The 14,081-nt window shown below is 44.8% G+C and overlaps 1 protein-coding gene across 1 annotated transcript; it reads left to right on the plus strand.

Moving 5' to 3' along the window:
- Window positions 1-12,814: 12,814 nt before the first annotated feature.
- On the plus strand, window positions 12,815-13,862 carry KCTD12 (potassium channel tetramerization domain containing 12; the record flags this gene model as incomplete). Its single annotated transcript, XM_080364031.1, has 1 exon — window positions 12,815-13,862. One exon carries the CDS (start codon window positions 12,815-12,817, stop codon window positions 13,814-13,816), a length of 1,002 nt encoding a protein of 333 aa, XP_080220157.1. The 3' UTR covers window positions 13,817-13,862.
- Window positions 13,863-14,081: the final 219 nt, after the last annotated feature.

Raw genomic sequence — 14,081 nt, forward strand, 5'->3', positions numbered from 1 at the left:
CAAGCCATCTTGCTACCTGTTTTGCAGCTTTGTAGTTACAGGTTTTGATGCTGTTCTTTTTGGCTGGTTCAGTGTAAAGGGTTTTGTTAGGAATTTACTGAAAGTGTAGGCAATCAGCATCCCACCAGGCTAAGGCTTCATACTAACAATGCTGTCCTTAAAGAAATATATGATGTGCAATAGGCAGAAAGAGTAAAAGTAGAAAGAACAGCACAGGAGAAAACCAAGACCAAAATCTTGTATGACCTAAAAGTGTAAAAGTGATAGTGCATGTATTTACATTTTTTTCTACATTACCTGCCCCATACAGCTGAAATTCTTAGCCTGAGTCTTAGAAGTCTTGTCCTTGATTGATAAACACTACCAGAAATGCGCCAAAGAGTTCTCATTTTAAGGCCATAACAGAAACTGTCAGAACATCCGTAGTGCTAAAGTGGTATATTAGTGGCAGAAGTTAATAGCTACTACAGATATACTCTAAAACTTTGTATAAATGGGGCACCCACGTAAGCAAGAGATGTGGTTCATCCAGGTTAATTCAGTCACAACAGACCTGACTAGGACGTTGTAAGGTCACTATAAAGTCAGTGCTGAAGAAACCTTACTGGGGTTTTAAGAGCTAGGCTTGTGACCCTGGAGCTTTCAATGATACTTTATTAAAGACTTTGATTAGAATTTCTGATTTAACTACTGAGTTGCAAAACTGGCAAAAAGGTGGTGATTTTGTCTCACAACAAGGCATATGTAGATTTTGAAGGAAAGTGACTGCACTGATTGGGAAGTGAAATTTCAGATCTTCTAGAAAATAGCTGAAATAAAGAAGTGTCTATGGGAAGGCAGACAGACAGAGCATTCAGTCACACATGCTGGGTGAAATCCTGGCTCAAATCAAAGGGGACTTTGCCACGAAGTTGAGAGAGGCCAGAATTTCAACTTCTATATTTACATTTGCATGCGAATTCCACCAGGCAAGATCTGCTTTCTGGCTTTTGGAGCTAGATTCTAAAGAAAACGGCTTTTCACATTAAAAACAGCACTTGGCACACAGTGTGGTATTACAACCTGCTCACATTTTGTCTTCCAATGCTTTGAATTAGGATCATCCTTGCTTATCAAGTCAAACTGCCTACTGCTTCCCTACCCGAGGTATATTAATGCTGCTTTGTAAGCCCATTCTTTTGTCCCTATTAGAGTCCTCACTCATAAATCATTCAAATCCCTGAACCTGAGCCCTGCTCTACTACTGCCTCTAGTCATTTTTACTTACTATGCCTGGAAACTCTTCAGGTTGTTCGAGAAAAGCCAACTGAGACAAATGCGTGCCAATATATTTCTTTCTTCCTTCAGTGCAAATTCAAACAGTCATCTTCTAGCACTTGTGGTTTGAACAAAAGTGGAGTAAATGAATACTTCCACAGCCAGGCACGATTCTCAGCTGTGAGAAGGGGACTTACACCATTGCCTCCTGGACAGCCAGATGCTTGGTATTAATATTTCCTGGCTGATGTATATTTGACTGGATCCTCATTTGGATGCATCAGGCTGGGATGTTTGCCCAGTCAAAGCACTGTGGATGTACTCAGAGTCCTTTCTAAAGAGAATTACTATGGGTCTTAACACAAATTATGACACTGAATGTGATACTCCCAGGCTAGTTAAAACATGGTGCACACACAAAAATTAAAAAAATAAATCAATAAATCATCTTGGGATAGTAAGCTACTATGAAGTTCAAACTTAACAATGATGCAGAGTAGAAGTTAAGAAAATATTATATGGGGTAAATTAGTATATATATGCTTATTCATCAGTGTTAGCAAACAAAACAGATCCAGACTTCATGTGCATTTACCAACACATCATTGCCTCTCACACTGATACAGCAGTTTGAAAAAGCACAAAACTATCTACTGTCCAACTAGCTCAGGTGATAGATGTTTGTGCTTTAGGGTTAGGGATTAATTAATGAAATTAGCTATGCTTTCCTGTGCAGCAATCTGCCATAAGAAGTATGATGGATTTATGATTTGCATAATAACAAGGGGTGAGATACTCAAAGCTGAGGAAAATAGAATATTTTGGTTGCAAGAGACCTACAATGACCATTTAGTCCAAGATTCAGCTAAACAGCTCCAGCTACTGTAGGTGGGAATTGTGTGGCTGAGACCGTTAATTGGCTTTGTGTCTTGAACCAAGAATCTTTAGTGCCATAAATTTTCTTACAGAACATAGTGTTTGTGCTCCAGGTAAGATGAACATTATCTAGAAGAGGAATTATTTAAATCCTACAAGAACACTCAAAAAAAGACATAGGACCAGTGAATGGAACAAACCATGGTTTTGCTCAAGCTGGTGTGATCTGTAAGGTTTAAATGCTCAAGAAGCTTACTGATAATACCCGGCTGAGATTAGTAAACTAAATTTTATTCTTCACAGTGAAAGAACAATATCAGGAAAACAATTTTTGCTCAGTGGATGGGAAGAAAAGATTTTATGCAGAAGAATCAATTACATGAAACCAAGAAAAACCACTTGGGCAGTGGTTGTATAATCAGTTTTATAGAGTGTCACTCATTATAATAAGTACAGATGAGATTATCTTGATGCTTCCCAACCTGTATGTCAAATATATATTGCTGGAATGTACCCAGCTTGCTTCTGAAGAGCTCCTGTGGGTAACGTAGTTCCCATTACTAAACATAGTTACAAATATTTTTCCTTTGTATAGGTAGCACAAGACCGTCTCCATTCCATTCATGTGCTCCTTCAGTCCAACTCACTCCCGACCCCTGCTCTGGACCCATGACGTGCAGTTGATTTGGTGCTATTGATAATCTGGCCTCTTGTACCTGCACAGATGTCAGTTCTTGGGGATATAGGTAAGCACCTCCTCTGGCTTCCCCAATGCTTTTTATACTATAAAGCAAAAACCCCAAATGGGTCCATTGAATATATTCACTCAAGATGATGGAAAAAAGCACCAGCACAGCAAAAGGAAAAATGAAGAGCTTTCTTGGAGAAAGTAAACAGAACATTCCCTGCTAGTACATCTCCTGCTGTCAAATGTCAGTGATCTAAACATCATCTTTTTCCACCAGAAGTCAAGGGGACAGCCATGTCAGCTTTGACCTGACGACAGAGGTTGAGAGGTTAGTTAAGAAGACAGGTCACCTGGATAGGTAACAGATCAGTATTTTGCTGCTTAAAGTCACTCCACTATCAAACAGGTCTGAATAACCACATTTTGGCGGGGAATAACCTGATGAAATTTAACAAGGGAAAGTGTAGAGTCCTGCATCTGGGCAGGAACAACCCCAGGTTCCAGTATAGGTTGGGAAATTCCATATTAGAGAGCAGTGTAGGGGAAAGGGACCTGGGGGTCCTGGTGGACAACAGGATGACCATGAGCCAGCACTGTGCCCTTGTGGACAGGAAGGCCAGTGGCATCCTGGGGTGTATTACAAGGGGGTGGTTAGTAGATCGAGAGAGATTCTCCTTCCCCTCTACTCCGCTCTGGTGAGACCCCATCTAGAATATTGTGTCCAGTTCTGGGCCCCTCAGTTCAAGAAGGACAGGGAACTGCTGGAGAGAGTCCAGCGTAGGGCAACAAAGATGATTAAGGGAGTGCAGCATCTCCAGGATGCAGCCAGGCTCTTCTCGGTGGCAAACAATGATAGGACAAGGGGTAATGGGATCAAGCTGGAACACAAGAGGTTCCACTTAAATATGAGAAAAAACTTCTTCTCAATGAGGGTGCCAGAGCACTGGAACAGGCTGCCCAGGGGGGTTGTGGAGTCTCCTTCTCTGGAGACATTCAAAACCCACCTGGACATGTTCCTGTGCGACCTCACCTAGGCGTTCCTGCTCCAGCAGGGGGATTGGACTAGATGATCTTTTGAGGTCCCTTCCAATCCCAAACATACTGTGATACTGTGATTTATTATCTTTATACAGTATTAAAGACCTGGATACTTAGCTATTGTACTACTCTAAACCACTGAAAATATATACCTGACGGCTCATAAAATACAGAAAGAATTTCTTTGTACTCATTTTACTTGCCCTTAGCTATATATTTTATTTCTTCCCTTTTCCTCTTACCCCTTAACAAGCCTAATGCTTGATAATTTTAATTTTTTCCTTTTTCAGACTGTCAGTCACAGACAGTGTCTTGACTTACAAAGAAATCTTTTCTTATTCCAGAAGCATTTTTTGTTACTATGACTGCAGGCTTCATGCTTATCTCATACTTCTCAGATAAGCTCTCCCTTCACTAAGATCCATCCTATAATCTCAACCTATTTCTATGTGATTTAACTTCCTTGAGATGAATAGATTTTTTTTTGCTTGTTTTATTTGAAAGGATTTTATTTAGGAGACTCAGTTCTGATACACTCTAGACTTGTGGAATATGGTTAAAAAATACAAACAGCAATGAAGGGAGCTTTCAATTATTCTGAGAAAGGCAGTTTGGCAAAAACGACATACACTCACACACGAAAAATTAAAAGGTGAAAAGAAACAAACAATTTCCTTTGCATGGCCATAATTCTTTCTGGGCTAGCAAAACTTGATGGCATATACTTCTGCAATTGTATTGTTGCAGATACAGGAAAGATAATTTCTATGCTTATTTCATAAGTAATTAATAAGCAGTATTTAATTTGTCAGTGGCTTGCAAGTATACAAAGAGACAAGAGCTTCCTAAAAATTTAATTCCTATACTCCTGAGGGCTTAAAGGATCTGTAGACTGCTGGAATTAAGTGGCTGTGATTTTTCTGTGAATTCAGACATTTACTTCATTAAATCTAAACACTTCTACTCTTCATTTCACATACTTCTTAAATGTCATGATGGTCTCTCAAACATTTATTCTGTTTATGTGTATTTTCAGTAATAATGGATTACTTATATTTACCTACAAGACTGAAACCCCCAGATATCATAGACAGATGATATCTTACAGGAAATCCATACAAAGCAGAGTGTTAATCCCTCTATGTAAATACCTCAGACAGGAAAGCATACTCAGAATTTTCTAAACACATTAATTTAATCCTATTTTGGCCTCTGGAGAGAGGCCAAATATACACAGCAAAATATACACAGTGAACTTTCCTAAGAAGGAAGATAGCCTTATCAAACTCACCTCCAAATGACCTGCAGTAACTCTCAGTTTTTCTTTACAGGTAAGAAGCAGCTGCTTTTCATTACTTTAGGCAGTAACATCTCATTAGCACAGCATGTCAGGAAGCCGGGGAGTTATCAGCAATGCCTGATGAAGTTTATTCCAGGTTTCTTCAAGCTTGGCTCAGTCCAAGCAGAAAATCAAGTTGGGTTACGCAGTGGATAACAGGTAGGAGAAATTCTGGAAACATTGCTGTGGGTGAGGGCTGAAGGAAATGTTCTGGCAAATTCAACTTTGGCCCTAGCAGAGGTTGACTTCTGCCATTTCACTCCCTAGGCAGAGATTTTTGGCAGTTGGGCAGCAAATCCTTTTCCCTGCCAAGTAAGTGAAAAGAAATGTATTCTTCATGACATTTTAGTTTATGTGGCAGGTCAGGAAGGGTATCAGAGAATAGGAGGTCCAGCATCTTGTTCTGGCACGGGTTGCACAGCTCAGATATGCTGACTGCAGGAGCTAAGAGTACCTAATTACAGCCTTCACTCACAGATGTCCCCGCTGGCATGAACTCTAGTTATAGCCATCAGTGACATGTGCTTTGGCAAGGTCCTGACAGAACGCATATTTTCCAGGATGCCTGGAACAACTAAGAGCTTGTGGAGCTGCACCCAGATCTGTGCTCTGACGCCAAAGAAAGAGAAACAAGCTTGTGTATCCTAACAGTAAAGGGTCTCTATATGTATATAAGTTGTTTTTCATCTTTTAGGTGTGAACATGAACACAGAGTCTCTCTTCATTTACTTTATTTGAGTCTGTGTCAAGAGGTGATGAAGGCTGGTGGACAGATACTTAACTGTGGAGCCTAGTAGAAAGCTGGAACCACCTCTACCATATTCAAAGCATCCTTCAGGACTGATACCCTGGGAGGATATCAGCAAGCAGGAGACAGTGAAATGCTATACAAGTGTTGTGAAGCCATTTATTCCTTGACGAGTTTAATATCACTCGTTAGTTTACATGGGCTGTGAAACACGCAGGGTTTGACACCAATGTCATCAGTTCTGACACTGAGGATGTAAGCTTAGGTCTCAGCATAGAAAAAAACCTAGTGTAAATATGGTTTCCTTAGGTAGTCAAGAAAGGTAGCTAAAGTAGTCAAAAATCATTTACGAACTTATCTATAGTAGAGCGCATCCTGTGGGCTTTCACCTAATGGCTTTCATCCCCTTCATACTTACATCATACCCAGTAAGGTTTGTGATATTTCTCCTATTAAACACACCAGGAATTTAAAATTTATTTCAACAGGAAAAGATGCAAAGAGATGAAAGCAGAACATTCAATTTCAGAGCCTGCCAAAATGAATGATTGCATTTAATTTGTTTATTTTAAAATAAAGAGTTAACATTGGTTAAGCACAGTTTGCATTGGTACATAGTGGCAGAAAGCAAAAGTATTAATTATTGTTCACTGACCACAGGTACGATTTTGAAAAGTGGTAGATTAGTGAATAGTATACCTACAATAACAACAGCTAAAGTGAATACATCAATTTGAAACACACAGTCACCAATGTCATTATTATTAGCTGTTTTACCCTTGAAGAATCACTCTGTTGCAAAGGGTAAGTATAGCAATACATTCTGAATTCCTTTGTTAAAACACATTTTTGTAAGAAAAGGATATAAACAAGATCTGTAAATTTTGAAAATTAAATTAAAAAGCATTTCTCTTGTATAGAGTTTCTGCCCAGCAATGATACCACCCTTGTGATTAGCTTCTCAGGGGATCAGATAATTCTTACCTTGCTCCTCTGCAAACCTTCTTTCCATTGTAGCTCCCTCCAAAAAAATGTGCTTTTCACCCACTAAAACTTATTCTGAAGCCTGACCAACCCTTCAGGAAGGCAGGCTGATAAGAAGTTTGCTGTTTCCTCATACTGTCAAATTGCAGGGTATGTTGTAAGGATGCTGATCCATGTTGATGGTTAATGTAGAAGACTGATGTAGTTTTTACTCATGTTTGTAAAGGTCTGATTGTCTTTCTGTCATTGCTGTGGTAGAAGCTGGGTCAGAATGCTATTTATTCACAGACATGAAAATCAGCAAAGGAAGACTGAAAGATGCGAATGGAGCATTTCACAGAGATACGGAAGATTAATTTCAGAGAGCCAAGGCTCATAAAAAGAACTCTGATTTAAATATGCTCCATGGGGGTTATGAGTAATTTAGCACAGGAGAAAAACGTCGCATGTAGTGCATGTAAAATGTCACACAACTACATATTATAAAATGAAATAGTTGTCTTCTGCTTTTTTTTCGGTATCAGACAGAGCTGTAACTTCCTGATAATTAACCAAAGCTGGGAAACAGGAAATCAAGCATCACATTTTGCTAGATACCACCTGAAAAGAAGCAGCTGAGAGCACTGCCACATTTGGCATAAGGTGCAGAGCCTCTTTCATTGTGTCCTTCAATTTCAGAGATGCTTTAGATGTATGGAAGGTGTCCCCTTCAATGCTTTTCTTTACTGAGGCATAAACAACCCCTTTGTCACTATGACATTGAGAGGATACCTTCTGGCTTCCAAGTTTTGCAAAGGTGCTTCCAGGAAATTAATACAGCCCTAAACTTCACTAATTGCTCACTCGATTATGTTTCTCAGCCACCTTCTGTAGGTCTGTATTGGCCAAGGACATGGATTACACAACTAATGGCTGCTGTCCTTCCCTCTCTCTCCCCCAGGCTCTGCAGAGCATCCCCCTCACAAAATTATTCAGGCAATGTCTGTATTACACCGGCAGGAGGAAAGTGCTTGAGCACTTGATGACCTCCTGAGGTCACCTGAATTATTCTAGGATTCTTCAATATCCTAGAATAATATGCTTGAACAAGTATATTTTTACAACAGCTGGACTTTATAGAACATGAAGTTCCAGCTAAACATATTCAACTATATACACAAACACACAGGCAAAACAATTGCTATGAACAGACATGATCAGATATAACCTCACAAATAACATTCATTACAATTCACATTAAATATGTAAATCTATGAATATGTGTATTTGTGTTGCCCAGTTATTTACAGTATGTGAGACTGAGTTTGCAGAGAGAGAGTTGAGTTCTGTCTTTGGGTGGAATAATGCATAATTCAAGTTTTTGGCAACATTATTTGGTATCACTTGAGTATAACGCTGAGCCTGATCATTTCACCCTGAGTAATGATTCAGAAATGGGAAAGAGTTCATCTTACAGCCATCCGTTGACTGTCAAAGTCAAACCTATGGAACCGCACACATTTTACAGAGTGTGTAAGTCCCAAAAATGTGAAGAGTTCCCAGCTCTTAGGCAATAAACTCTGCTGAGGGACGAATCACACCCTTTTTTCCTGCATCCTCTAAGTAAGATTGTGAAGCTTAAATGAGCATGTTTGAGATTCCGGTTCAGCTTAGATCACTAACTCCTGTTGGTTTTATGCAGGAGGCTGAATTCACTGAATTCAGCATTAAAAATTCAAATAATTCAGTCATATCTAATTAGGCATTTTCTAACCAATGTTATACTATTTCACACAACACAAACTGAAAGAAGAAATAATAAATGCTAACCACCAATTTTAGTTCAGAACAGGGATACAATACATTTTGCTTTGTAAAGTTTCTCAGGAATATGTTGAATATACTAATAGAATAGTTTACATCTTTTTTTTTTTTTTTTTTTTTTTTTTTTTTGGTGAGTAAAAAGGTGTAATTTTCTCATTATTATGTATATTGGGTCGTGATGGCAACACTTCGCAGTCCTTTGCATTCCTTAATTGCAATGTGGGTTTACTCCCACTAGGTGTTATCCTTTCTCTATGGTTTGTGAAGGCAAACCGTCCTCCTTGAATAAACCTGGACCACCCCTGAGTGCCCTACTCAAAATGGAAAACAGGGGCTCATTCTTCATCCCATCGTGATGGAAACATCTTTCTAAACAGTGACACAACAAAATTCTCCCCCCCCCCCCCACCCCAAGAAAAGCACCCCCAAAAAAGTGTAATCTCAAAATATTAAAAGAAGAAAAGCTGTTGTAACCCATCGGATCAAGACAGCATGCACCCAGCGCATAGCTAGTTTTCGTAGGCAGCTAATAGCAAACACTGGAATGTGACTGACTTATCTGAAGCTGGTATTGCACAAAGACTTCCACCTGCACATTTATTGTCATAAAACCTAGCCTGTTCTTTAGACCATATTTAATGCCCTTTATATTGGTGTATGCCTTACAAGGCATTCTGTGGCAGCCTTGAACACCACATGGACTAATATTTCACTGTCTCCTGCAAAAAATAAGAATAAACCACTGAGGTTATGACTCTGTTATGCAACCCAGTGACTGACACGTACGTAAAAATAGTGGATATATTTACCCATTTTAATAGCCTCAGATGAAGTCCAGGTCTCCTCACTGGAAACAAATGTAACCAAATGAAAAGAGATAGGAAACAGAGAAGCAGCTAGTTGAATATCTAGTGAAAAGCAGTAAAAAAGGAAGAAGTTGCAGTAACCACAACTTTGCACCCAAGCAAAGCATCCTCATTTGCACAAAGCTGCAGTGAGATGCCCAGAGAAGATAATTTTAAAGAGTAGTTGATTCAAAGCAGATATTTCCATGCTGGGCATGTTTTTAAGCCCAGAAAATGACGGCTATTTCAGACACAAACTCTGCGAGCTGGGTCTTTGCCCAGGACTGTTGCACAGGCTGTATGAACAGAGTCTTCCCATGAGAAGGCTCCTGCTTCTCTTTTTGAAGAGGAGTCGGGGGTCAGTTTGCACATTGGCACATAGGACACTGCAGTGGTACCGATTGGTTGTGCCCCTAAAGAAAGACTTGGGACAGCAGCACAACTCAAGTGCTTGTTACAGCTGTGTCCCCCCATTGCCTGTAATGTAGATAGCTTTGGAAATCACACGGTGCTGCGCAGGAGCACGGTGAGTCCTTCTCTGTTGGCCTTCTACCAGATGATGGGCAGGTGGAGGTAAAGCTCTGGAGAGCCAGTGTCTGAAGGAGCAGAATAACTTATTCATCTGCAAAACTTGTGAAAACACGAGTTGGAAGAACCATTAAGATCAGGACTTACAAAGTGTGGTCTCAAATCTAACAAAGCTCAAAGCAAATAAAAAGCTCAAGTCTAATAAATATGTTAGTGCTATTTTTATTAATCTACATTAATATTCATCTAATGCCAGAGAAATTAAGTTTATCTAACAGATTAATTAAACATCCAATTTTTTTATATATGGGAGCAGCTGTAAGACTCACCTGCTGGTAGGTACAAAATCTTCCACTGCAAATTCTGCTATGAATAAGTGCCTGCATGAGCATTACATGATCTCATCTTCTGGTTGCACAGTTTAATCACAGTGCTCTCAACAGAGAGCCCACACTAGGGAAGCAGAGTTTAGAATACCAATCTGCAGGAGGCTCTTGAGTATGGCCAGGAGCAGGGTGATGTGCGGGGAGATACCACATTAAGAGACTGAAAGGTTAAGGTAACTCCATGAAGTTGTCACCAGCAAACTACAATGTGAAAATTTTGTGTGCTTTTAGTCTCGTGAATTGACCCTAAAATAGTATAGGGCCGAAAAGAAATATCCCCTGTGTGCTAGCAGATAATTTATATTATTTTCCCTTATTTCTATAGTGACAAAGTCAGGTGTTTAAATGGGTAGCAATCAACTTCATTCAGGAGTATTTTATTTTTTTCCTGATCTTCCTGAACTGTTTTCACCTATTCCTTTCAAAAAAAAAAAAAAAGAGAGAAATAATAAGCTTCTTGTTACAAAACGTCAGCAAAATATCAGTTAACCTACTTTCCCATTTTGCTCCCACAAATGAAAATACTGTGTGGTTAAAGTCCTGGCAGCTGTCTTTCCCACACGGAAAAAGTAATGTTCTGCATCTTTGCTACCCTACTCTTAGTCTTGTTCAGATTAAAATCCTGTAACTTCCAAATGTCTGGTGCCCCAAGCCCATCTCCTTCCTTAGACCATGATATTTGCCTGTCAGCTCTACCTCCACACATCATTCTTCTTTGTCATCTATTTCCTTTTCGAAACTTCTATTTCTCAATTCTCTCTCTTCTTCCTCATCTTCCTTTTCTTCCTCTTCCTCTTCTCCTGGGCAAACTTAGCTTGCCTCTTGAGAACTAACTTGCCTTTTCTTCCTCTCCCATTTCTGAGTTTTTGAAGGACTTCTTACCCCTTGCCTCTGCATCTTTCCATTTCTACTTCATGGACCACTGCATCAGGGAATTTGCAGCAAGGTAGCCCCGAGAGGGCTTCTTTCACCCCTACAAAAGAAAGGCATTGACCGTTCAATGCCTTTGTAACCCTCAAATCTTCCTCCCCTATCAGCTCTTCTCTCCAGGAAGAAAGCAGGCTTGAACTCTCAGACAGAGCAACCAAGTACATCGAGGAAGCATCTCTTTGCTGTTGCTTGCAAAGAGACACAGAAACGCAGATGAAATTCAAGAGAAAGCGTGAAACAATTTAAATACTCTCTGGCAACGCATATTAAATAGGTGCTTATGTTTCACGCTGATCCCGATGCACTTAATTAATCCAAATTAAATCTGAGCTGTAAGGACACCCAATTACACACGCAGAAAGAGAAGCCAGGCTCTCACGTTGAAGTCCTGCTTGACAGGCGGCTGGAGGCGACCCCACCTGCTCCAGGGTCCCCCCTCGCCGCCAGCCCCTTCTCCCATCCCTCGGGAGCCGAGCCCCGACGGCGGGGACACCCAGCACGGCACTCTCGGTGCCTCTCGACGGGAGGCGGATCGGCGGGAGGTTTTCACAGGCTCCTTCAGGGCATAAAAAACCTGTGCAGGGGCAGCGTCTTGCAAGCCCAGAAACAGACAAGAGACCCGGCTGAGGCCAATGCGGGCAGCACACCCCTGTGAAGGCGACAGAAGGGAGAGGACACGACTAGCTCGTCGGGGTCCCACTTGGCGAGGGTTTGAACAAGCCTTAAGAAAAAGAGCAGGGGCACAGCACGACTCCTTCGGCAGGGCAGGAGCGTCTCGCTGCTGCCCCTCTCCCGCACCTCGAGGTGAACGGAGTGGGGGGCTCTTGCCTGCGAAAAGAAGACACGTCTCGGAGAAGCCGAGGAGCGAACAGAAGCCCGGAGGGGTGCCGGGTTTGACCCCCGCCGGCCGCACATCGCGGCGCCGGTAGTCGGCGAAGGGAGAGCGGCAGGGGCGCATCGGGCGGGGAGAGAGTCCCCGCCGCAGCCGGGGAAGGAGGACTGGGGTATCGGGAGGGTTACGACGACGGGGGACCCTGCGTCAGTGCAGGGCCGTCCCCTTCCCCTCCCCGTGCGCTCGGCTCTGCCTCCCGCCAGCCTCCCACGCCTCCCGCGAGGTGCGGCCGCGCTACATAAACACGGCCTCGCCGCCACCGCCGGGGCTTTCCGCTCGCAGCCCGACGGAGACGCCTGGCCGGTAGCGGAGCGGCTGCGAGGAGCGGAGCGGCAGCGGCCGCGCAGGCTCCGGGAACAGACGGGGCGGGAGGCTCCGGCGGGCAGCGGCGGAGGGCTGCGCGCTCCCCCGCGGGCGGCGGCGGCCCCGCCGGAGCCCAGGCGGCCGGAGGAGGAGGAGGAAGGGCGGCGGCTCCCGGCCGGCGGCGGGTTCCCTCCGGTATGGCTCTGGCGGACAGCGCCCGCGGGCTGCCCAACGGCGGCGGCGTCTCGCCGGCGGCAGGCAGCGGCGCGGCGGGGAGCGGGGCGGCGGCGGCGGCGGGCGGCTGGTCGTCCTTCCCGGAGATCGTGGAGCTGAACGTGGGCGGGCAGGTGTATGTGACGCGGCGCTGCACCGTGGTGTCGGTGCGCGACTCTCTGCTCTGGCGCATGTTCTCGCAGCAGCAGCCCAGCGAGCTGCCCCGGGACAGCAAGGGCCGCTTCTTCCTCGACCGCGACGGCTTCCTCTTCCGCTACATCCTGGACTATCTGCGGGACCTCCAGCTGGTGCTGCCCGAGCACTTCCCCGAGCGCAGCCGCCTGCAGCGGGAGGCCGAGTACTTCCAGCTGCCCGACCTGGCTCGCCGCCTGGCCCAGGCTCGGGTCTCCGCCACCGCTCGCCCGGTCGCCCTGCACCGCGACGGCTCGGTCTGCGCCGACGAGCCGCCACCGCCGCTCCTCGGCTACCTGGAGGCCGAGCCGCTGGAAGGAGGCGGTGGGGGAGCCGCGGCGTCCGCCCCGTCGCCCACCGCCAGCCGCAGCCCCTCGGGCGGGCCGCTGCTCACGCCATCGCAGTCGCTGGACGGGGCGGGCGGGCGACGCTCGGGCTACATCACCATCGGCTACCGGGGCTCCTACACCATCGGGCGGGAGGCACAGGCCGATGCCAAGTTCCGGCGGGTGGCCCGCATCACTGTCTGCGGCAAGACGGCGCTGGCCAAGGAGGTCTTCGGGGAGACACTGAATGAGAGCCGCGACCCCGACCGCCCTCCCGAGCGCTACACCGCCCGCTACTACCTCAAGTTCAACTTCCTCGAGCAAGCCTTTGACCGGCTCTCCGAGGCTGGCTTTCGCATGGCTGCCTGCTCCTCCACCGGCACCTGCGCCTTCGGCCCCGAGCAGGGCGGTCCTGCCGATGACAAGATCTGGACCAGCTACACTGAGTATGTCTTCTGCCGGGACTGAGCAGCTGCACAGGGATAAGGTGGTGGCCCCTGCACACCTTTGCATCCACGGTCCCCTCCTGGCCTGGAGGAGGAAGGATGTGGAGGGTTTCCATGTCCCTTTGCGCTCTCCTCGCCCCCGTACCTGCCTCCCTGCACAAGGCAGGTCAGCCCCTCGTGCAGCCCCCCCCCACTCCTCATGCACGCACCTCCTGATGGCCCCAAGGACGGAAGGTCACTGTGTCATGCCTTGACTGCCATATCCCTGCTTGGCCACCATGTCCCTG

Source organism: Nesoenas mayeri, assembly GCF_963082525.1.
Source record: "Nesoenas mayeri genome assembly, chromosome: 1".
Taxonomy (NCBI): Eukaryota; Metazoa; Chordata; class Aves; order Columbiformes; family Columbidae; genus Nesoenas; species Nesoenas mayeri.